This window comes from Eulemur rufifrons, chromosome 1, assembly GCF_041146395.1.
Source record: "Eulemur rufifrons isolate Redbay chromosome 1, OSU_ERuf_1, whole genome shotgun sequence".
NCBI lineage: Eukaryota > Metazoa > Chordata > Mammalia > Primates > Lemuridae > Eulemur > Eulemur rufifrons.
In genome coordinates this window covers 57024842-57047488 of record NC_090983.1, presented here as the reverse complement: position 1 = coordinate 57047488, position 22647 = coordinate 57024842, and the positions used below count along the sequence as shown (strand labels likewise).

Sequence of the window (22647 nt, the reverse complement as noted above, 5' to 3'; positions counted from 1 at the left end):
GACTAGAGTGAGTGCCGTGGCGTCAGCCTAGCTCACAGCAACCTCAAACTCCTGGGCTTAAGCGATCCTACTGCCTCAGCCTCCCGAGTAGCTGGGACTACAGGCATGCGCCACCATGCCCGGCTAATTTTTTTGTATATATATATTTTAGTTGTCCATATAATTTCTTTCTATTTTTAGTAGAGACGGGGTCTCACTCTTGCTCAGGCTGGTCTCGAACTCCTGACCTCGAGCGATCCACCCGCCTCGGCCTCCCAGAGTGCTAGGATTACAGGCGTGAGCCACCGCGCCCGGCCCGGACTATGTCTTAAGAACAGTCGTCCAGGCTCAGCTTCTCAATGACATGAATCATCCCATGGACAGCACTGCACTTTGTCTCTGCAAGCAAGTGCAACTCTTCAGCTGTGGCAGGACTGAATTTACCCACACACATTCAGAGTCTCTTTGAAACCAGGTTTTAAGACGTGGCAACCACACCACCAACAATAATCATCATGGATAATCATCAACAGTTAATTTTTCAGTGATTCATAAAGACCAAAATTTGAGTGATCATATTACCTTTACATTTTTCATAATTTTTGTATGCCATCATGTCATTCTGAAAATTTTTAATGCCATAAATTCAACATGTTCTAATACCCAACCCAAGTTCTTTATACTAGCTTATATATGGCTTGAATATTCTTTTTGTTACCCGAAATATTTTTTATCCAATTAATGATTTGTATATTAGCTGATGATATATAAATACTTTTGTTAGCTTGGACTACTTAATACATTCTCTGTTTAAAATACTGTTAATGAAATGCACTTGGATGACCATCGTGAAATATATGGATGTGATGACTCAGACCCCAGGTGAACTGATAATTATCAATGGATGCCAAACAGAAAATACCTGTGGCCCTTTAATCTAAGAACTGGTAGCTGACTGGTGTCTAAATTACCATATCCATACTTTCAGGTAAGCAGCACTACAGGTGTCTAGGGACTTACGACAATTAGCTTCATCAGAGGCATCAAGGCAGTCAGCAGTTCCATCACATTTGAATTGGTTGGGCACACAGTGTCCACTCGTACACTGAAAATATTCAGGATGGCAGGTCCTCATCTCTGAAGAGAAAAGACTGTCATTCCTGGAAGGCTTTGTCATTTTCAGACAGGTATTAGGTACCTGGAGTATAGTGAGTGGCCCATCACATTCCTATCTGTGCCCTATGGCTGGCTCACAGCTTGTGGTTAGCAAAGGAACAAACTCTGAAAACTCACACTTTCCCCACTCAACACACGGAGATGAAGTACCTATCTCCCCTCTAGTCAATAATATCCAGCTCTTAAACTTTTCCTCAGAAATCAGAATTCCCCAATTTTTAATGTTTCCTGATTTTCCTCAGACCCAACACTTAATCTGTAAGGAGCTATAAAAATCACTTGGGGTTTAGGAATCCTATCCCAGTGCTCGGACCTCTACATCCTGGAGCTACAGTAGTGTATTTCTTAGGGCGACTTTTCTGTGGAATGGCAGGAAGATCAATGTCTTTACTTGTTTACAAGGCCAATGCAAATTAAAGTTGGCTCCTAAGAAATGTTGACATTAAAATCAGATTTTTAAAAATTCCTCACTATTTTCCCCTATTACGATTGATCTAGAATTGCTAGGAGTTAAGAATAAAGCATAGAAAGTACGCAGCAGAAGATACTGTGTTATGTGAAGGCTATATATTATAAAAATTACATGAATATAATTTTACTGTAAAGAATTGTATAAACACTAATTTGAAGTCCCCATTCAGTCACAGTACAAGACTCTACGGTAAGCGTCTCAAAAAACTCTGATAGTTACCGCAGTCCCGCTCATCTGAGTTGTCCCCACAGTCGTTGTTATGGTCACAGAGCCAACGAGAGGGAATGCATTCGTGACTGGCACATTGAAACTCACTCTCCGTGCACTGCCGGGGGACTGGAAAAGAAAAACACCAGGCCATCAGTGTGCACCAGGAATCCAACACTGGAGACACCTTACCAGCTGGCCAAAGAGCACTCAGTGGCCAATGCACTCCTGTGTCCCAAGCCCCAGAGCTATGCTTGGACAGATCATTCGTCCTCCAAAACTAGACCTTCCACCTTAATTGAGTCTGTAATGAATGGCCTTTATTATAAGGTTTGTCCCAAGGTGATTTGATCTTAAATTAAGATAATTTTTTCTTTTCTTCTTTTTTTTTTTTTTGTGCCCCCTCCCCGCTTCCCTTAAGATAATTTATTTCACAAAATTCTAGATAACCTCTCATAGGATTCAACATGAACCTTTCCTTATAAAAAATAAAATGCCAATTGGATTACACTTTTGTGTAAGATGTTCTTAGCTGACTGATATTTGCAGGTATAATCAGCATCCTAATTCTCTCAATTGCTTAAAGCAAATGGTGATCACTTCTTACTTCCAAAAGGTAACTTAAGTTAGAATAGATTTCACATTAGTCCATTGGAAATTGACACATAGCATGAGTCAATGATAAATGCTCAGGGCAGGACTTCATTAAAGTTGTTTCCAAAACACACCCAATTATTCAGGACTGTCCATCTGGTTTAGTGTGATCTGGACCTTTGGCTTCCTTTTCTCAAGCTCCCTGTCCAATGCTTTGTAGTCGGCACCTTCAACTGGGAGAGAGGAACCAAAGCTGTCCTGTTATTTAACCATTAGCCCTCCTAAAATAGTCAGCTAGTCCAGGAAGGATAACCATCCAAACACAAGTTCTCTCTTCTGCTATTAAGGTCATTTTGGGGAAAGAGCTGAAGAATCAGGGTCTTTGGGTCTTTGATCCTGATTTTCTATTTCTATTCTATTTCTCTTACTATATTTGTCCCTTAATGTAAGTCACATCAAGTTCTTTTTGGGGAAAAAAATTGGCTGTAAACAAATTCAGTAGACAAAAGATATACTTCTGTGAATATTTTCCTCCCAAAGCTCGATTTTAAGCATCTGAGAAGAAGATGACTATGTCTTTAGTGGAAGAGAAAGTAGAAATGTACCAACCAGCAAAAAGAGTCCAAAGAGCTGTCATCTTGGCCACCAAGGATGAAGAGCATAGACAGTTGAACTATGTACAAACAGCAAACGTCAAAGCTCTGGGGACACATGAGGATCATAGAACTCTGAACACTCACCACAGCCTTCCTCATCCGAGTTATCTCCACAGTCATTTTGCCCATCACATTTCCAGCGAAGAGGGATGCAGTGGTGATTTTTACAGCGGAAATCCCCTGAAGGATGGCATGTCACCTCCTCTGCAAAGCAGTCATTGCAAAGACTTCATAAACCAATGGTCAAGAAATGCACAAAATGGCACTGGCTTCCTTATGAGACAGTCTGAGAATTATGTCACCAGGAATGCCAGAAAGACTCATTGCCAATATTCCTAACCTATCTTATTGCTTGAAACTAGATTCATTCCCTTCTGTAGAAACTGTTCAAAAAACGAATTGGTATCTGATTTGTAATTTGCAACAAAGGCCTGGGAAGACAGGCTAAATTGATGCCACAACAAATAGAACCTCTCTATCACATTGTCTTCAGTGGATTAAACTCAGTGTTATTAAAATAACCCATCATCTTCCTTGTCTCTCTTCCAATTAAACCCAACACACACACACTCACATTTTGGTTTTAAGTTCGAGTATATGCCTAATCTTGACAAATTCCATATTTAGTCTTTTGTCCCTAAAATCTTCCCATGTTGCCAGAGGGACTACAGCTATCCAATAGATGATATGGAAAGTTGGAAAGACATTCAGAATATGAAAATTCCCAAATAACAAATATTCTGATTTAGAAATATCCTTTTTAGAGACAGATACCAAGTCTTTTCTCTACCTCTCTTGTACCAATTTCAATCAATCCATAAGATTAGACAAACAATTTAAACTTGTCAAGTATGAATAAGAATCCTATGTTTGGGAGAAATTACACAAGTTTCTAACATCTTAACAGTGTCTTCCTCAACTATAGCATCCTTTGGGGTGGAATGTCATTGAAGATGATATAAATTAAATTCCCCCAATAATCCTGCAAAATGCTACAAAAATATAACATGTTATTAGAAGAATTAACAAAAGGGTTTTTTTTTTTTTTATAGAAGTAAACAAAGAAAAGACGACATGGGAAAGGAAGTCCACTCTCCTCTCTCATTTAATAGTCTGCTTGTCACTCCCCCACCCCCTGCAGCCCTCCTACCGCAGCCTTGCTCATCACTGTTGTCCCTGCAGTCATTGACACCATCGCACAGGGCAGACTTGGGGACACAGCGGTAATTTGTTCGACAGCTGAATTCCGTAATGTTGTCGCAGCGATAGGCAGGGCTCACTGAAAAGCGAGCAAAAAAATGAAAAAAACAGAAAAGTCAGAACGGAAGGCAACAGAAGGCACCGCAGTTGTCATGTCTTGTCATATCGAGGACATGGTGCTGACAAGTAACAATTACCCTGGTACCAGTTAAATTGACTCTGGCAACACGTGTCTGTCTTAGATGTGATCTGTTTACCACGAGCAGAAAAACAGAGTCCTGAGCCTCCTCACTATCCCAGCACCACTCATGTGTTTTGCAGTGTAACTTTGCCGGGAGAGGAAGGACTGGATTTGAAGTAAAAAGTCTGGGCTGAAGTGTTAGTGTTGCCACTAAATAGTAATAGGACCATCCACTTAATGGGAGCCTCAGTTTTCTCGTCAGCAAAATGGAAATTGGTTAGTAACCACCTTCCCTACCTCACAATGTTTCTCTGAGGCTCAAATGACAAAGCACTAGATATACAAAATGTACGTTCCTGGCATCATATTGTGGACGGTTAGACATTTCGTGTCTCAGAAGGAGGTATTCGCCACTTCTGAAACAGGTCTTGTTCAACCTGCCAGCCAGACAGCTACACTTTGCGTTGCAGTGCCAGAGTTTGCAGAGAGAGCCAGGAGAGAGCATCCCATGGGGCTGAAGCAGGGGACTCCACGTCCTCTCTCAATCCACGTGAAGGTTCTCCACATCTCCCTGCCCCAGTCATGCCTTGTCCCTCCCACAAGAACTTACTGCATTCGTGAATGGGCTCGTCCGAGTAGTCTCCACAGTCATTGTCTACATCGCACTTCCAGTCCTGAGGGATACAGCGGCCGTTGGCACATCTGAACTGGCCCGGCCGGCAGGTCCTGCTGGCACAGTGGGAACTGTCTTCATCTGAGTTATCCCCGCAGTCGTTCACTGAGTCACATTGCCAGTATTCTGGGATGCAGCGTTTGTTGGCGCATTGCCATTCATTGGACTCACACTTGTGATTCTCTGCAAGCAGGGACATTTGGTTATCAGCTTCGAAGCCATCCAGAATAGAAGGCCCTAATTTATGCTGATGAATCCTAGAGAACTTGACTGTAATTTATTTTAGAGGACTTCAGACCTAATGTGCTTATTATCAACCAGTACTACTACATGGGCCGGTATTCCTTTGATTATTACTGTCTCCCAAATTCTTAAGTATCTTTTTCTTGCATACATAATTGAGGGATAAGGATTAAATCCCCTGTTCTGTTAAATACACCTTGTCCTGTCCCTGTTCCCCTGTTGGACCTGGTTTTCAAACTTTGTGTTTATTGTTGTTGTTGATATATGGTTTTTAGTTTGGAGGGTTTTTTGGGGGGGAGGGGTGCCTTTTAAAATGGAAACATAAATCAATATTACAGCTGAGAGTCCTTGTGTAAAATGGGGTTGGGAAACCCTCATTTCATCCTCAATGTTAGCTCTTAAGGAGGATTCAATGCCTAGCACAAGGTGAAGAACCACCAATACAGACAACTTATGATCTACTTCAACCATCTGCCTTGTAAAGACCTTAGGATTTTTAAAACACTTTATAAAAAATAGAGATAGAGGGGACCGTGAGTTTTCTCCTAGGACGTTGAACTTGTTTCTGGTTTATGACATTCAGGAAATCCCCCCTCAGAATCGTGATTGTACACAATCGAGACAGAAGTGGGCAAAGGAGGCATAAAGCAATTCAACACACCACAAAGAAAAGGGTCTTCATCAGAGCCATCGGGGCAATCTTGGTGAGCATTGCACAGCGTCTGTGGGCTGGTGCAGTTGCCATCCTTGCACTGGAACTGGCCCTGTCGGCAGTAGCGCTGCGGGCAAAGGATCATTTCATCAGAGCCATCCGAGCAGTCTCTGTGTCCATCACATTTCCACCAGATAGGAATACACCTACACAGAGAAAATAGAGCACTTTCTAGCAAAGCATGGTTTGGGCAGGGGGGAGGCAGCTATCTGAAGAGAAGAAGTCAACACAGAATTCCAAGTAATGGCATGAGTTCCCTCATGACCCTAGAAGAGGACCGATTCAATCTCGATTACTGTGGTGTATTTTCAGAGAAAACATAATTTGATGAGATAGAACAGGTTTGCTAAAACCGAAATACATACTTAAAATATGTGTTGAGTATGATGATTAAATTCCTTCTACAACAAACAATGGAGTTGGTATTTTGAGCTGTGGTTCTAGAAGCAGTGATTGGTTGAGATTGTCTGCACAGTGATATTATCAAAGACGTATGGGTATTGGTTGGGAAACTAGAGGGCACTAACAATTTTTAAGCGCCTATGTCATGATAGGTGCATGCTAGATTCTTAATCTCCGATATTTCATCACCACAATAATCTACCTTGCATCTTGGATGCTATGATCTAGTAATGTCTCTCTCCATCCCACTCTCTGACTCAGTTCCCCGAGTCTATAATGGCCTCTGGACATGGTTAGAGAAATAATCTGTGGCCATGTTTCATAGCAAAGACAGATGCTCAAAAATGGACTTGAACGTGAAACCCTGGATTTTCTGGCACAGGTAACTAGGGAGCTAGGACCCTATAGGTGTGGAAAAGACAGTGAAATTCCATCACTCCTAAGGGCTATTTTTCCGTACACACATATATACTCTGGCCCTGACACTCAGGACAATTTATTAGAAGAAAAACATAGTTTGTTTCCTCTCTATGGATGCTTGCAAAAATAGGACTGACAGTTTAGTTAACAAATTCCTTCTATACATGGAAAGAATTATCTGAAATTGGAGATTGAGAGTCCTGATGTGTTCCACATGAACTGAATTAATTAATCCAAAATCTTGGTTCATTATAAAACTCCCATCCCCTGGAGCCTTGAAGTTCAACATCTGTCCAAGGGATAAAAAGGCCCTGGGGAGAAGGAAAAGAGAGCCTCACTTTTCGTTGTTAGCACACAGGAACTGGGTGCTGGAGCACTTGGGCAGGCAGTAGGTGCTGCCTCTCAGCGGGAGGGTGTGGAAGTCATCTGGACACTCGCAGGTGAAGCCTCCTCCTCCTGCTTTGATGAGGCAGAGATGAGAACAGCCACCATTGTTGGTACCACAAGGATTGTCCACTGGCGAAAAAGAAAGAAAATATGTGTTCATTTGCTTAAAAAGAGTATCAAGCACAGATTAGCTGATTACCCACCTTGACATGATGCTCATCACCTCTTAGTGAAAAATAAAAATAATTATCCTAGTTTTACGCTTTTTCTAAAAGCTCATAAACAGGACAGATGAGAGTGCTATATAAGCAACAACCTTATGCTTTGAGAAAACTCATTTATGTGCTACCAGAAGTGAAGCACATCCACTGGTGTTTTTGACTAAAAAAGATGTGTATCTTAAAGTCCTGGGAGAGCAAGTAGTAAACTTAGCTTACATTCATGTGCCCAGAATCTAAGTGAAAGTTTTTATTTCCAGCAGATGCTATATTCATCCCCTCATTCTAAGGATACAGGAAACAAGTTTGGCCAAGATTAATAAGAATACATAAACTAAGTAGCATCTATGCTCATTTTCTGGGTCACCACTTAGAGGTGAAGATTAACTTGAACTTCTAATAATATGAGGAATATTAATGTCCAGAAAGAAATACTGGACATCTCTATTTTGCTAATTCTCATTTTTCCTTACTTCCAAGTTTATCATATGTTTTAGCAAAACACCACAGCAAAGCAGACCCACAAAAGCCAGTCTATCCCCAACACACACTCCAGACCTTTGCTAGATTATCTCTAAATTTATAACATGGCTTTAATTGCATGAATGCGAATATAAGTTCACAAACAAATAAAAATAGATTCTCTAACTTATGAGACACTAAAATGCATTACTCTTGATGTTATTATCTTCTAGAATTTGAGAATAACGTCTATTTGATACATAATGCAATGTCATACACAAATAGACATTTAATAGATGTTTTAGAATGGCTGTAATTTTCTTTTAAAGCAGATTGATCTTGGTATTAAGAAATGATTATTAATTTCTTAGGTGTCATAATTGCATTATGGTTATATAAGGAAATGCCCTTAGTTTTCAAAAGTGCTCTCTTAAGTCTTTAGGGCTGAAATGTCATATTTTTAACATACTTTAAAACACCTCAGTCTTCCCACCAAAATGGATAAAGTAAACATGACAACATAAAAAGTGTTAAATCTTATCAAAAACAAAAACAAAAAACCCCACAGATTGATCTTTAAGAACAGGGCAAGATTTAAGAAAGAGTTCTAAGCAGTCTTTTTAGGAGTAGAGGAATAAATTCTACAGATATTTGCATACTCTCAACTCTCAGCATATGTTTTAAAGAAAACACTAACAAGTAACAACAAACCCTTTGTAAATAACAATATTCGTGCTTATAGAGACAAGAATGACATGCACATAACCTGAGGCAATTGTGCCAGTCTCCTCAATCATCCACTCACCAATTGGCTGCCTGTAGGGATGGTACACATGAATATCAAATGGTCTATGCGTTGTGTTCACCAGCATCATCCTATTTGATCCATCGTATTTGTTTCCCCTTTCAACTGTCCTTGTATTCCAATCTGTCCAGTAAATAGTGTCTTCAAAAATGGTAACAGCAAAGGGGTGCGGCAGTGTCCCATCATACACCGTGTGTCGATGGTGGCCCTCCAAATCGGAGTACCTGTGGCAGTAGGAGGAAATAGTCACTCGATGAAGAAGACAACCGCTCTCCTCTAATGACTTTCAGGACAAATGAATGAACAAATCAATTAATAAAATTCTACCTCCTAGAGATAACTGAAGTTCAGATCCTCCCCAAAACTCCTAGTCTTTAATTAAAACAAAACCTAAACTTAAAGGATTTATTTTAACTGAACAAAAGACGCAAAAGTTGAAAGGGTGCTCAAAATGCATAGGAGTAGCCACAGGAGTTTCAACAATCTCTAATTCCTAACCACAGCTGCTTTCCTGCAGATGCAGCTAGTATGGCTGTTGAAGGTTTATAAGTGCTTATGCTGATGTTCTCCAATAAGCACCCTTCTGAAATCGTGGGGTGAACACCATTCTTGTTTCCTAAGTCACTGGAATAAAGCAGAGGATAGCAATATAGAGCTGGAATGCCAACTTCTTATGAAGATTTCAGGAGAGGAGCTATTCTAGGATAGGTGCGTTCTCAGTACAACCTGAGGGGAACACAACTTACAGGCCTACAGAGAGTTAACTTTGCATACACCAGCAGCATGTTTATTATTAGTCATGCCATGGGCACTATTAACGAACACTTTTCCAGATGAATAAACCTCCAGGGATGGTTCTCTGATTTCAAGACGATACAGAACATCCACAACCAAATTTCCAAGTCCTAATGTCTCATTACTACAAGTCTACGTCAGAAGTCATTTCTAAAATACTGACATTTTAATATTTAAAAGTTTTGGAACATAACCTAAAACTCAAACAAAAGGTAGAATGAGCTAGGCAACTAAGAAACTTGATAATGTTAGCTATGTGATGTTAAAAATATTTCCCAAAACATCATAATTTATGCTAACTTATAGAAGCCATAGGAAAACGCGAAGACTTGCTTGGCCTCTGTTGCTAAGAATGCAGGTAAATGACCAGAATTTAGTCACCAACTGTCTTTTTTAAAATCGTAGACCAGAAAGTAGTCCTGAGACCTTCCCTTCCAGTCCTTGCATGATCTGTGTAGAGATCTCAGACACCTCTATGATTATTTTTTGTAAAGAGTAGAACCACAGGCACAGCTCTAATGATATGTCAGTGCATCCCAAGAGGTATAAGGAAGTAGTTGGATGCTCTATAAAAGTGTATTGCTTTATGTATTCTGTGCAATATGCTTCTTTTTTTTTTTTTTTTTTTGACAGAGTCTCTCTCTTTTGCCCTGGTTAGATTGCCGTGGCATCAGCCTAGCTCACAGCAACCTCAAACTCCTGGGCTTAAGCAATCCTTCTGTCTCAGCCTCCTGAGTAGCTGGGACTACAGGCATGCGCCACCATGCCCAGCTAATTTTTTTCTATATATATTTTTAGCTGTCCAAATCATTTCTTTCTATTTTTGGTAGAGACGGAGTCTTGCTCTCGCTCAGACTGGTCTCGAACTCCTGAGCTCAAACAATTCGCCTGCCTCGGCCTCCCAGAATGCTAGGATTACAGGTGTGAGCACTGCACCTGGCCTGTGAAATATATTTCTGAACGCATTGCTACCTCTCCAAGAGGTGGTCAAGTCAACATGGGTACATGAATATCAAAGGATCATTCATTCCCGGGTTGCAGTGCCCAATATTATGATTTTACTTTTAGACTGAAACTTAACTGCCTGAATTTTAGAATCCAGCTATGCAAACAATCTGGATCAGATCTTATCAATAAGTGAACAGAATATTAAGCAGCTAGAAAATTTTCTTGCCTCTAATGCTTTCAAAAGCACTGTCTATATGTACACTGTCCATTTCAGTTAAACCTACTAAGCTTTCAAAACCAAGAATAGTCTACAAGACTCAAAGAACAATGAAAGTCCAAAGAGGAAGTTGTTGAAGCTTCTTTAAACATCTTGATAATTCTAATTCAATATGAAATTGTATGGGAAGCTAACTCAGCTCTTTGATACTCCTTTCAAGAGAGGATAACACACATTGGGGAAGGGCTGAGGGTCTCACTATTAGTGTATCACATTAAAATGATACAAATAAACTAGAAGAAATTTGTAATATTCTGCTGATTCTGACAAAAGTTGGTCTCTACCCTAAGAGTGAGTTTGTATCTGCCATGGTAAATTCTGCAGTGAGATTGCTAAGGGCTACCTTAGTATATCAAATGAACCAATTCAACAAAAGAGAGTTGTAGGATTAACCATGTCTGCTATGAACACAGGAAGAAAGAGTACTAGCATTGTGTGCCAGGTATTCCTTCTTTCTCAGTGGCATGTTCCAAAAAAGTATAGGGTTAGAGAACTTCAAAACTTTCTACAGTGACTTTGGCAGAAAAATAAGTGTAATAAAATGGCAGAATTTCTAAAAGCCTTTGAAATAGTTCTACTGAACTAACGGTACTTCTATGCATTTGAACACAATAGGCTGTACCGGGATATGCATTCATAAATGCTTCCCAGAAGACATTACTATGGTCCAATTAAGCCATAACTAGCAATGCCCCAAAATAAACATGTACTGGTTGATTAATAAAATATATTATCATTTTTACAACAACTTTTTCATTGAATAGTATATTTAACATACTTTTAAAAATTATCCTATCACCAGAAAGATGTGAATGCATTATCATATTGAATTTATGCAAACAGACTCTACTGCTTCATAAAACACTACCTTGTACTTAACCACAGATGCACCAAAATATTTTAGGGAAATTCTTACCAACACTTTTGCTATTTTCTCTTTCTCAAACACTAAAATCTATTAATCATATATTTGATCATATATTTGGGAAGGGAGAATGAAGTAAAGAGATAAGAAAATTAAGATGAGTTGACTGCTAAGCTGACTACCATAGGGAAGAGATTATTAGCCCCATTTTCTAGATGAAAAAAATAATAATAAGGGAAAGCACCAGGCCATACCCTGATCCGTATGACTTTAAAATTCACACTTTCTCTATATTGCACCATATTATACAGCCCAGGAGTTTTAGTTAGAAGTGACTTTGGAGTGACTTCCAGTACACAGGCCAGTTAGAGGATGCATGGGACTAATAGACTGGAAGCATAAGCCCTGAGGTTTGGAGTTAATAGCTACCCATTTTTTTATTCTTTTCTCTGTACGTACTCGATGTAATCCAGGTGGGCATCTGTCCAGTACAGTAGATCATTGGTGTAATCAATGGTGATGCCATTGGGCCACGCTATCTTGGTAGAGATAATCACAGACTTATTTGTTCCATCCATGCCTATTCTCGCAATGTATGCGCGGCGAGTCCAGTCTGCCCAATAGACGTACCTGTTGGAGCAAACATAAAGGGTCAGTCCCTGATGCCCAAAGAAGTCAGTAGCCAAAAGACACAACTTTTCTCTATTTAAAGAAATGGAGTTTACATTCTACAGAGACTCTCAGAAAGGAAAGAGAACCAGTAGGAAGTAATCTAAAAGAGGAAAGGGGACAATGTACAGAAAATGCTCAAGAATGAACATGACTAACTGTGGCTTTGACATGGAAAGTCCAGTAAAGAAGTGGGTCTTTTGAAACCACAGTTTTCTTTGTATGCAGCCAAAACACCATGACTTGAAAAGTGAAAAGGTGTGTCACAGCAAAGGCAGCAGAATAGCTGATGCATATCATCTGAGGAAGCCAGGCTTTTACCCATTACACTAAACCATTTACCAGGAAGGAAAAGCAGCCTTGAGATAGCTACATGAACAGTATAAGGGCACGAAAGAAAAGCCCGGGATCACAGAGAGACAATACCCATATTGGGGGTGAAGAGCAATTCCTCTGGGACGATCAAAGCAGAAGGTGTTGTTGGCATCCACGCAGTGGCGGGCCAGGCTGCGGCGGTGTTGACCATTGAGGTCAGAGACAAAGAGGCCATCCAGGTAGGCATCCAACCAATAGAGCTTTCTAAAATGGAGAGCCAGGAGTTACCAACATGGTCACTCTGTGAAATGGTACCTGTTTAGCCACCCGATTTCCTACCCACGCTACATGAGAATCACACAGACACCTTTCCCCAGGCAGGGGGAAACAGGAAGTTAGCCTTCCTGCAATGAGGCAACAGAAGATGCAGGAGTGTGTGCTGCAATCCCCACTTTAAGGTGCTGTCACCTAGGAAATTCTGGGGCCACACCTCACACCAGGAGTCTGGTTTTACTTTCTTCATGCAGCATAAAGAATCCTCTCCAGGTAATGCAAAAGCTTAGAGGAACAGGGAAGCAGAAATGTGTCTCATGAATTTCAGTTTAAATGGTAGAGTCAAGAAACAGATTTGTCTAAGTGTCTCATTGATACTGCCCAAAGGAATTCTGAATTATGACATCCTTAAGGTAAAGAGAAAGTCCCCATCCCTGGCTCTGTCAGACAAGGCTGTCAAAGTGAGTTTCTTACCCTGTGACATGTTTTACTTAAACTTAAGAAATTTTAGAAATATATTAGAATCTGTTAGACACTCCTACCTCAAAGATATTTCAGTTCTAAATATATTGCTAGTCAATAAAATCCATTTATTTTCTATAAGGCAAGTGTTCTTAACCTCAGGTCCTTATTTGACATCAACGAAGCCTGTGAACCCTCTAAAACTAATATATAATTGTGACAGTGTAAATATATAAATGCTCTTATCCAGCAAGGGATCTCTGGGTTCCACCAGAGTCTTAAAGTATCCATAACTTTACAAAGGGTTCAATGCCCCTATAATGAGACGGTCATGTAGGATCTGATAATCGATTCCAACTGGAAGGAGAAGGATTTCCCTTCTGAAAGGCTTCAATGTCTCTCTGCAAGAGGTGAGCCCTGATCCAACCATGCTGGGTATCTGAATATTTAACTGTTAGGACAGTAGCATTATTCCAGGCCTGACGAAGAGGGAATGAGTATGCACAAATGTACACGCCCTGCCAGTGAATTCACCTGAGTAAATCTTGAGTAATTAGATGGCTACAAACTTAGATTCCATCACTGTAGAGGCTAAGAATAGCAGCAATAATAGTAGCTATGTATTGACCACTTACTAAATGCCAGGCCCTAGACAAAGGACTTTTTTTGTTTTGTTTTGTTGAGACAGAATCTCATTCTGTTGCCCTGAGTACAGTGCAGTGGTGTCATCATAGCTCAATGCAGCCTCAAACTCCTGGGCTTGAAGGATTCTTCTGCTTCAGCTTCCTCAGTAGCTGGGACTTAAGGTGCTTACCAAAATTTCTGACTAATTTATTTATTTATTTATTTCTTCCTTTTTAGAGATAGGGTCTCACGGTATTGCCCAGGCTGGTCTTGAACTCCTGGCCTCAAGTGATCCTCCCACCTTGGCTTCCAGAGTGCTAGGATTATAAGCGTGAGCCACCATACACAGCCTCAGGAAGAAGTTTTGAATGACTGAATGCACCAGTGAATGCATGAGTCATCCCTCAATATCATCTCTAGTTACCTGAATGGCCAGCAGTAACGGAGCTCTTTCCTCCCCTGTGATGCCTCTCTCCATAAAAAGAATACTATAAATAACTAGATTTAAGTTCTATGGTATCCCATCTGAGTATTAAATACAAAGCAGAAAAAAAGCATGCAGAAGCATTAAGTGCACCCGCATATTAACCCAAGTTGAAAAGATTAATTTCCTATCAAGACGAAATCATGGTTCCAATTTTCTTATTTTAACTTTTAAAAAGCTCATCAGTGTTTTCTTACCTGGCAACCCAGTCTACAGCCAGACTTTCTGCGCCTGGTAGTCTGTGGCTTATGACTGTCTCCCTGCTTGTCTTATTCAGAAACATTCTCTCAATGACTTTCCTCTCTGCATCAATCCAGTACAATCTCTTTTCTACTCGGTCAAAATCTAGTGCCACAGCATTGCCCAGTCCTTGCAAAATGAGGGAGTAAGAGTAGCCATCTGTAGTTAGGTTTCTCAAATAGTAACGGTTGCTGAATATGAGATAGGGACTGATGTTACTGTTCTGCCGGCAGGTCTTTCCATCTGGTTCTCGGATGTAGCCTGGGCCACACTTACAGATGTAGGAGCCTATTACGTTCTCACACTTCTGGCTACAGACAAAGGGCGTCTCCTTGCATTCATCAATATCAACACAAGTCCGCTTGTCAGACATAAGCTTATAACCAGGACGACAGGAACAATAGAAACTGGTGAGGGTGTCTGTGCAGTTGTGATCGCAGCCACTGATTGAAGGGTCATTGCACTCGTTAATGCCTGTGGATAAAAGGCAGTTATCAGAGAGCCTAAAATATCAGCAACCCACCCACCATAATGGTCGAAGTCAATATTGCTACTGGACAGTGCCAGTTCTTAATGACTCATGCTAAAAGAAAACAGACCATGGTGATTTCCAAAGGCTGGAGATTATTCAGAAGTCTCTATTTTTCAAGTTCCTCTCTTCACCAGTGGCTTTAACAACTAATACAGGAGAGTGGAGAAAGAAGAGGAGAAGAAAAGAGCCTAGCCAGTGTGCTGGTAAAACAGGTCTTTGACGGAAAAGAAAATGCTCTGATTTGTAGCATCTTCCATTTCAGTGGTGTGACGATTCACACCATGGCCAATCTCAAGCTTTCAGAGTGACATCACTGAGCACAGAGCTGCAAAGAGATGCACACATTTGCCTCTCACCAGATGGCATGAGCTCAACACCAGGTGCAATACAACACTAGGTGAACCTCTGGCTGGTCCTCAGACACATGGCCAAGCTGACCCAAAACTACCTACAGCAGGAAGAGAGCATGTTCTTATTAATTCTCTACTCAGCAAAGAGCAATAGGTTAAACATTACCTCATGCACTGCAAAATCCATGATCCAAATATCAGGCCTACTTCTGCCACTAGTTTACATTTCATTTCACATCTATGGGCTACAGTCTTATTATTCGCAAAAGGAAGAGAGTTTACAAGATCACTAGGAATCCTTCTGGTTGTAAGAGTGGAGGTTTAGTAGGTTTGAAAGAAACCTAATGAGATCAGTTTCTCTACAAACTAAAAATTTAAATTTGAATTATGTAGAAGTAAGAATTTAATTCCTATAGTTTAGATAAAGCAAAATTAAAACCTAATGAAAATCTATTTTAATTAGGACTAAATATAAGAAAGTTCTCTATAATTTTTTTATAAATGAATAGTATAAGTAATCATATTATATTTCTTAATTTATTTATTGTTTTTGAAACTTTGGTAGAAACTTATGGAAGTTTTCCGTGTAGTAGAGCAAATAACCAGTTTTTACATGATTTTTTAAATATTATACATACATATTCCTTTCTCTCAATTTCCATAGCACTGTCTGTCTGAGTTTCTCTGTCTAGCATTTGATTTTTAATGTTGTTTCATGGAAGTCTGATCTTTCCTATAAGAACAGAAACCACCATGCACTTCTGGGTCAATTAGGGTGAATTTAATGGGCGCTGATGACAAGGAACCAGTGGAATAAATAAAAACATATGGTCTCTCCCTCAAGTACTTAAATTTTTATTATGGAGACAATGACAACATACACGAAATAATGGTGGCAAGGATTAAACACCACAAAGCATGAATTGCCAATATTACGGAGGTCAAGACGGTGCTAAGCAAACAGTACCTGTATTATAAATTCACAACTGCTTTCCTTGTGGTGACTGGGGTGAGAGAGAGATTAAAACTCTCCCATTCAATCACCCGAGGAAGAAAATGAAGAACAGGTTAAGGAGTCCTAGCACAGGGAGGCTTCGGGTAACAAGTCATCCCAAGGATTCAAAGGGAATCAGTGCCGTTCTCTAGATTCTTGGGCACCTTATTTGGCAATGATGTTAAATGATGACCTGAATATTTGTTCACCTTTTGTTCTCGCTAGTGACAGACTAACCAAAGAATTAGTCCAAAAATGTTTGCATACCTATCTGATGTACCAAAAAATCCTTGCCTTTTGCTATACCAGCAATAGTAATTTTCTGGTAACTTTCTAGTTAGAAGACAGATGGGGAAGTCTTGATAAGTGGTAAGGGGTTCAGGATCCACATTCAGTCTCCCCTTTTTCCTTTTCCTAAATCTTCCATTATACTCACCACAGCCTTTCTCGTCGCTGTTGTCCAAACAGTCATCTAGGTGGTTGCAGAGTTTCCCCATCTCGATGCAGTGCCCGTTGTCGCACTTGAACTGATGAGGGGGGCACGTGGCTTCCGGGGTGTGACACAAGTGCTCCAGCTCATCAGAGCCATCCCCACAGTCATTGTCACCATCACAGACGAAGTCCTGAGAAATGCAGCGCCCGTTCTGACAAGTGAACTGCTGCGCTTGGCAGGTCGGGTACGAGCAGTCCCTCTCATCACTGTAGTCACCGCAGTCGTTGCGCCGGTCACACCTGTGTTGGGAGACCCAGTACCACTCTTGGGGGGGTTGACAACAAACCTCAACTATCCCTCACTTGGGGCTTCACTTCCTTCTCTATCCAGCTGGATGCCAGGTCAACCATTTCAATAACAAGATCACCAGTGTCTTTATTCCTCTCTCCCCCAGAATCTACACCTACCCCACTAGTCCCAAGCTCTAGTGGAATTCAACATTTAGCATTCCACACAACTTTCCCAGGTCCTGGTGCTACCATTAGAAATGTGCTAGAGCTACTAGAAATAATTGCACTCATTTTTTCCCCTAGTTGATAAACTAATTAAATACAACTTTGGCAATTTTGGTGTACATCAGATCTCTTCGTCAGTTAATGAGACAGCTTAGGCACTAGCCATATTCTAGGTAACCATATGATAGAAGTGTCCACACCCAAGTGGAAACTCACAGGGTGAGTGCTTTATATTAGAAATGATAAGATTGTTGCATGTGTCCTCTAACAACAGATATCTTCCATTGGAATAATGTTTGCACTGGCAGTCTTATTCCATCTTTCATTATAATATTCCTGCCATCTGTTGTGAGTTACAGTGATGGGAAGGAGCGCAAACTAGTAGATTAGCATGGAATATTGGCAAAGGAAGGACGCACGTTATAGTACTAGAAGCTATCTTAGGACCCCACATTCCCAGGCATCATCAGGACAATACAGTTCCTTGAAATTCTGTGAGCCAAACTGGTCTGTCTTCTCTACATTATTCCAAGATCCCATAAATAAAACTCAGGATGACTGAAGGGTGACCTGCTGACAGAAACAAAACTCATCTAAAGTATAAACAAATCTTGGCTAAGGATGGACAAGCATTAACTTGACAATTCATGGAACAATTTACCATAGAGGGCATACGAGTGGGACATAGAGCATTACAACATGTTAAGGCATCAAAGGTGAGTGTGGTCAGTTTTACAACTGACCTACACCAGGTCTCACCAGCACTGCCATCCCTAAACCCAGGGCATTGTCAACATGACGTACACCAAAATATGTGCACATAACTATAAACAAAGCTATGGTCAAAGCAAGCTGGTTCAGCCCCACTCAGTCTCCTGGGAGCTATTTAACTCATTTCCAAAAGATTTGAGACACCAATGCTTTCCTTACTCTAATTTAGATCCAGCCCAAAGGGGAAAAAAAGTCAATTAGGCAAGGAAATCACCAAACTTTCAGGCACAATTGCATGGCAGTATTGCAGAGAATTGCTCGCCACTCAGTCATATCACCCATGTTTTGTTTTTTTTTTTTTTTTTTTTTTTTTAGCAGCATCAGTAATGAGCCAGGAGAAAAAAGTCAACAGGAAAAATGATCTCCTGTCCCACTGAACCAAATGGGGGAGCACACGTTCTGCCAAGCAAGCAAGAGGACACGCGCTAACAGCACACTCACTTAGTGAAGGCTGGTGGCCACTTCAGAGACACAGAATTTGGGTTATTTAAACCCCTATAGGTCAGGTTTCCATACAAACAGTATTTTTTTTTCCTCTTCTGCCATAGCCCTTGGCAAAAGCAATGCGGAAAGCTCAGGGGAAAAGAAGAGAGACAGATATAAGGAAAGGGGGGGAGGAAAGAGAAAAAAAAAAGAAAGAAAAGAAAAGATGAATGACGTCAGTAAAAGTCTGGTCGGGCAGGGGTAAGGCAGCTCTGAGATCATAGTAATGATGAAGGCAGAACTCAGAAAGCTCAGAAAGGGAGCAATGAGATCTAACCTAGAGTTTGATCGAAATTAAGACCAGGTCTAGTTCCCAGAGTCTATGCCTAGGTTTTCAGAATATATTGATATCTAAGATTAATGGTTTCAACTATTTACCGAATTCAGAAAAACTAAATAGAAGTATAACATGATAGAACTCTTGAGCAGGTAGGGAGAAAACATACATAAAGGATTATTCACTTTCACTACAAAAATATAAATCTGCAGCTCACATCCATATTAGTTAAACACAGACAAAGCATATTCAAATGCAACTTGAGTATGCCAGGAGACAGCCCCAGCTCCTGGGCACCTTTGGACTGTCAGTGCACAAACTCTACCTCTCTGCCCTGTCTGCTCAGGCCTCATCAGGTCGTGAGTCACTCCACAGAGGACATTTTCTTGGTAACATTTTAATCTTTGATCACTTCTTTAATCTTTAAACTTCTTTAATCACTGTCCTTTTTTGGTCATAATGCTGAGTCCCTGCTCCTTTTGCAGCCTTCATAGAACACGACTTAGCCTCCTCTTCCTTCCTCAGGACCACACCACAATCACCCAGTTCTACACCACACTGTATTCCAGTGGTACCTCAGCACCTGCTCATGGGCTGCCTGCCCCTAAAGTAAATGGCCCAGCTTCTGCTGCTCTGCTCTTGCGCTTGCTTCATACTCTCTTCCCATCTTCTTTGCTGGCAGGCTGTAGCTGACAGGTCCTGTTGCTTTCAGCATGCCTGTGGGTCCTTTGACAGTCCTTGGCACATGCGATATCTCTTCTTAGCTTCAATTTCACGTGTCCAAATGCCTAAGACATACTTTCACCTAGGAAGTCCTACTACATTGAATTCACTTCCCACTGCAGAAAACTTCTTTCTGAGCTCCCTTAATTTTGTGAATGCTCTTACTATTCTTCCAGTCTAGCAGGATTGAAACTTACAGATCATTCTCCTTCTCTGTCTCCCTCTATATCCAAACATTTATAAAGTCGAGGTGAGAAGCTCGGGCATTAAGAAAGCATAGAAACCATTTGAAGTGGTCCATTTGAAGAAAGAGGTAAGGAATCAAACAGCAGAACATTGCAGGAGAGCTCCCTCAAACTGGCAGCCTGTGAGCTGAATCTGTTTGACACATACAGTGCTTAAAAAATTTTAAAACTTGTTGCCAGCATTTAAAATCATAATATTTCATATCAAAATCCACATTTCCAACATTTCTCAAAAAACAAAGCACCAGAACATCTGGCTCTCCTGCATGATACTGAACAACGCTTGCACCCTTCATTGGAACATATGTCTCAGTTCACCCCACCTGCTTCTCCCTGTTGTCTCCTTGATCCTGAGCCTAAGCTCTATTTATCATCATGCTTGAACTGCTACTTTTCTTATAGCAGAGAGAGGCAAATGGAATATTTCTTGTACCCATGTCTCTACTCCAAATGGAAAACTAAGAAGGTCACCAGCTTAAGAAAGAATTTTCTTATATGCAGCCCACTCTATCCACCTCCGGGGCCCTCTGTGTAAGGCCACACTAAGCCTTCCATAAGCTCTAGGCATTTATGTCTTCTTGGGCCGCTTCCTCCATGAAAAATATTAAGAATTATATTGAATGACTACATTGGTATAAAGCCAGATATATTAATACTATATATTAAAATACTTCCTTTGACCTAAAAGTTCTTTTTTTTTTCTTTTGATTTTAAAAGGAATCCAAACATTTTCATAGGCCACCAGAAGCATCATGGGCCCTAGGCACTGTGGCTACTGTGCCTAACAGATAAGTCAGACCTGCCCGCATGGACCACTCACCTGAAGGAGCTCGGGATGCACAGTCCATAACTACAGGTGAACTCGTTTTCAGAGCAGGGCCCATGCGTGCAGTTCTGACGTTCATCGTAGGCGTCGGAACAGTCCGCGTCACCGTCACAGACCCAAGCTTGGGGAATGCATTTCCTGGCCGGAGGTCTGCTATTCGCACAGAAAAACTCGGAACTCGAGCAGTTCTGATTCTCTGAAACCAAAGCACACAGGAATCAAAAACCATATGAGAGCTCAGTGTAGCAGTCAATTCTCTTGCTTTATGTTATTTAACATTCTGAGGGATGAAAAGGAAATGAAAGGAAAATGGGTAAACAAATCACATTGCTATGGTAATAACAGATCATAATAAAAATACCTCCCAAAAGTTCCATTTTAATTGCTTTGGACCTACGCTTTTTCAAAGTGAGAAATCAACATAATAAAACACCTCATTTAGCTTTCCATAAAATTAATGTAAGATCATATTTTTTCCCTCTAGAGCTTCAGAAAACTACTCCAATTTTGTTAATTGGATACCAAATGCCTTAAATTTTGGTAACATTTTTTAGTTTACAAAGTCTAATCACACAAACACAAAGTGAGAAAGGTATTTTTACAACAATTCTACAGATGAGAAAACTGAAGCTCAAAACGGCTAGATGGCTGAACGTCAAAGAATTAGAAGGAGAAAGAGCTAGGGTTTCAAACCTGGCTCCCTCCAAATTCAGTGCTTTTTCAACTACATTATAGCTACCACCCCAAGCAGAATTAGGGTACATAAGAGAGGCATATGTCAACAAGAGTTGTCAGAAACCATGATGCTGTGAGGAAAGAGATGAGATGTGACATAGAATCATTAATGCCCACAAAGAATAAGAAAAGGTATTTTATCCAATCTCATTGCAGGTGCATAGGAGACAAAAGAAGGAGGGATGTCCTTGGTAAGAGGAGGTGGAAGAAAAGTACATAATATGAACCATGTATGTGCAACCACTACCCATCCATTTCAGTGGATAGAGCATATGCAGCACTATGGACCATCACCAAGTAACAACACATGAGGCTACCATCAAAGGCAAACATTGGGAGCCATTGATTTTATTGTCCTATCATGGAATGACTCTTTTAAGACACCTTAGCTAAGAATTCCATACTCTGTTGGTAACGGAAATGGTGTTCCATAATCCACTGAAGAGGAATAGCAACCCCCCATAACAGCTTTAAGGTGACAGATGAAACTGAGCACAGTTAACTGTTTCACTGTTAAAGCTACTATTAAGAGTGACCAACCATGTTCTCTTTATTTATTCTTGAAATGTAGGACATTTCCATTAGCCAAACACAGAAGAAAGAAAGCAAATATAAAGTCATTTTTTATCATTCTAAAGCATTTAACTGGATGATATCAAACAATTCCAGAGAGAAGAAATAAAAGTGACATTCTGCCAGTGTCCATTCAATTAAAGAGCTGTCTGCCATCAGACTCTCCAAACACAGAAAAGCAACTGTGCTATGTTTCCCTGGAATGTGACTCTGTAGAGGAGTTGTCAGCTTCACTTACCACATTGGTGCCTTCTATCTTCATCACTCATATCCCCACAGTCATTATCACCATCACAGATCCAGTCTCTTGGGATGCACCTCCCACCATCACACATGAACTCATCGCTTAGGCAGGTTCGCTCAGGGTGCCCTGAAAAGATAAAAAGCACACTCAGTGAAGAGTGGTTTGTAGTCAAGGAATCTGGAAGGAAGCTGGCCATACATGGGTTGT

At 40.6% G+C, this 22647-nt stretch overlaps 1 protein-coding gene across 1 annotated transcript in view; it reads right to left on the bottom strand.

Moving 5' to 3' along the window:
- The window catches only part of LRP2 (LDL receptor related protein 2), a 198849-nt gene that overhangs the window by 35083 nt on the left and 141119 nt on the right, over positions 1-22647 (bottom strand). The window contains exons 47-60 of the mRNA XM_069471622.1: positions 22435-22566; positions 20883-21084; positions 17052-17347; positions 14697-15213; positions 12768-12920; positions 12132-12302; positions 8788-9011; positions 7254-7431; positions 6043-6239; positions 5076-5321; positions 4235-4363; positions 3169-3288; positions 1847-1963; positions 1000-1116 (exon numbers count right to left, since the gene is read on the bottom strand). Coding sequence (XP_069327723.1) covers positions 1000-1116; positions 1847-1963; positions 3169-3288; positions 4235-4363; positions 5076-5321; positions 6043-6239; positions 7254-7431; positions 8788-9011; positions 12132-12302; positions 12768-12920; positions 14697-15213; positions 17052-17347; positions 20883-21084; positions 22435-22566 — 2799 coding nt within the window. The remainder of the gene's footprint in view (positions 1-999; positions 1117-1846; positions 1964-3168; positions 3289-4234; positions 4364-5075; positions 5322-6042; positions 6240-7253; positions 7432-8787; positions 9012-12131; positions 12303-12767; positions 12921-14696; positions 15214-17051; positions 17348-20882; positions 21085-22434; positions 22567-22647) is intronic.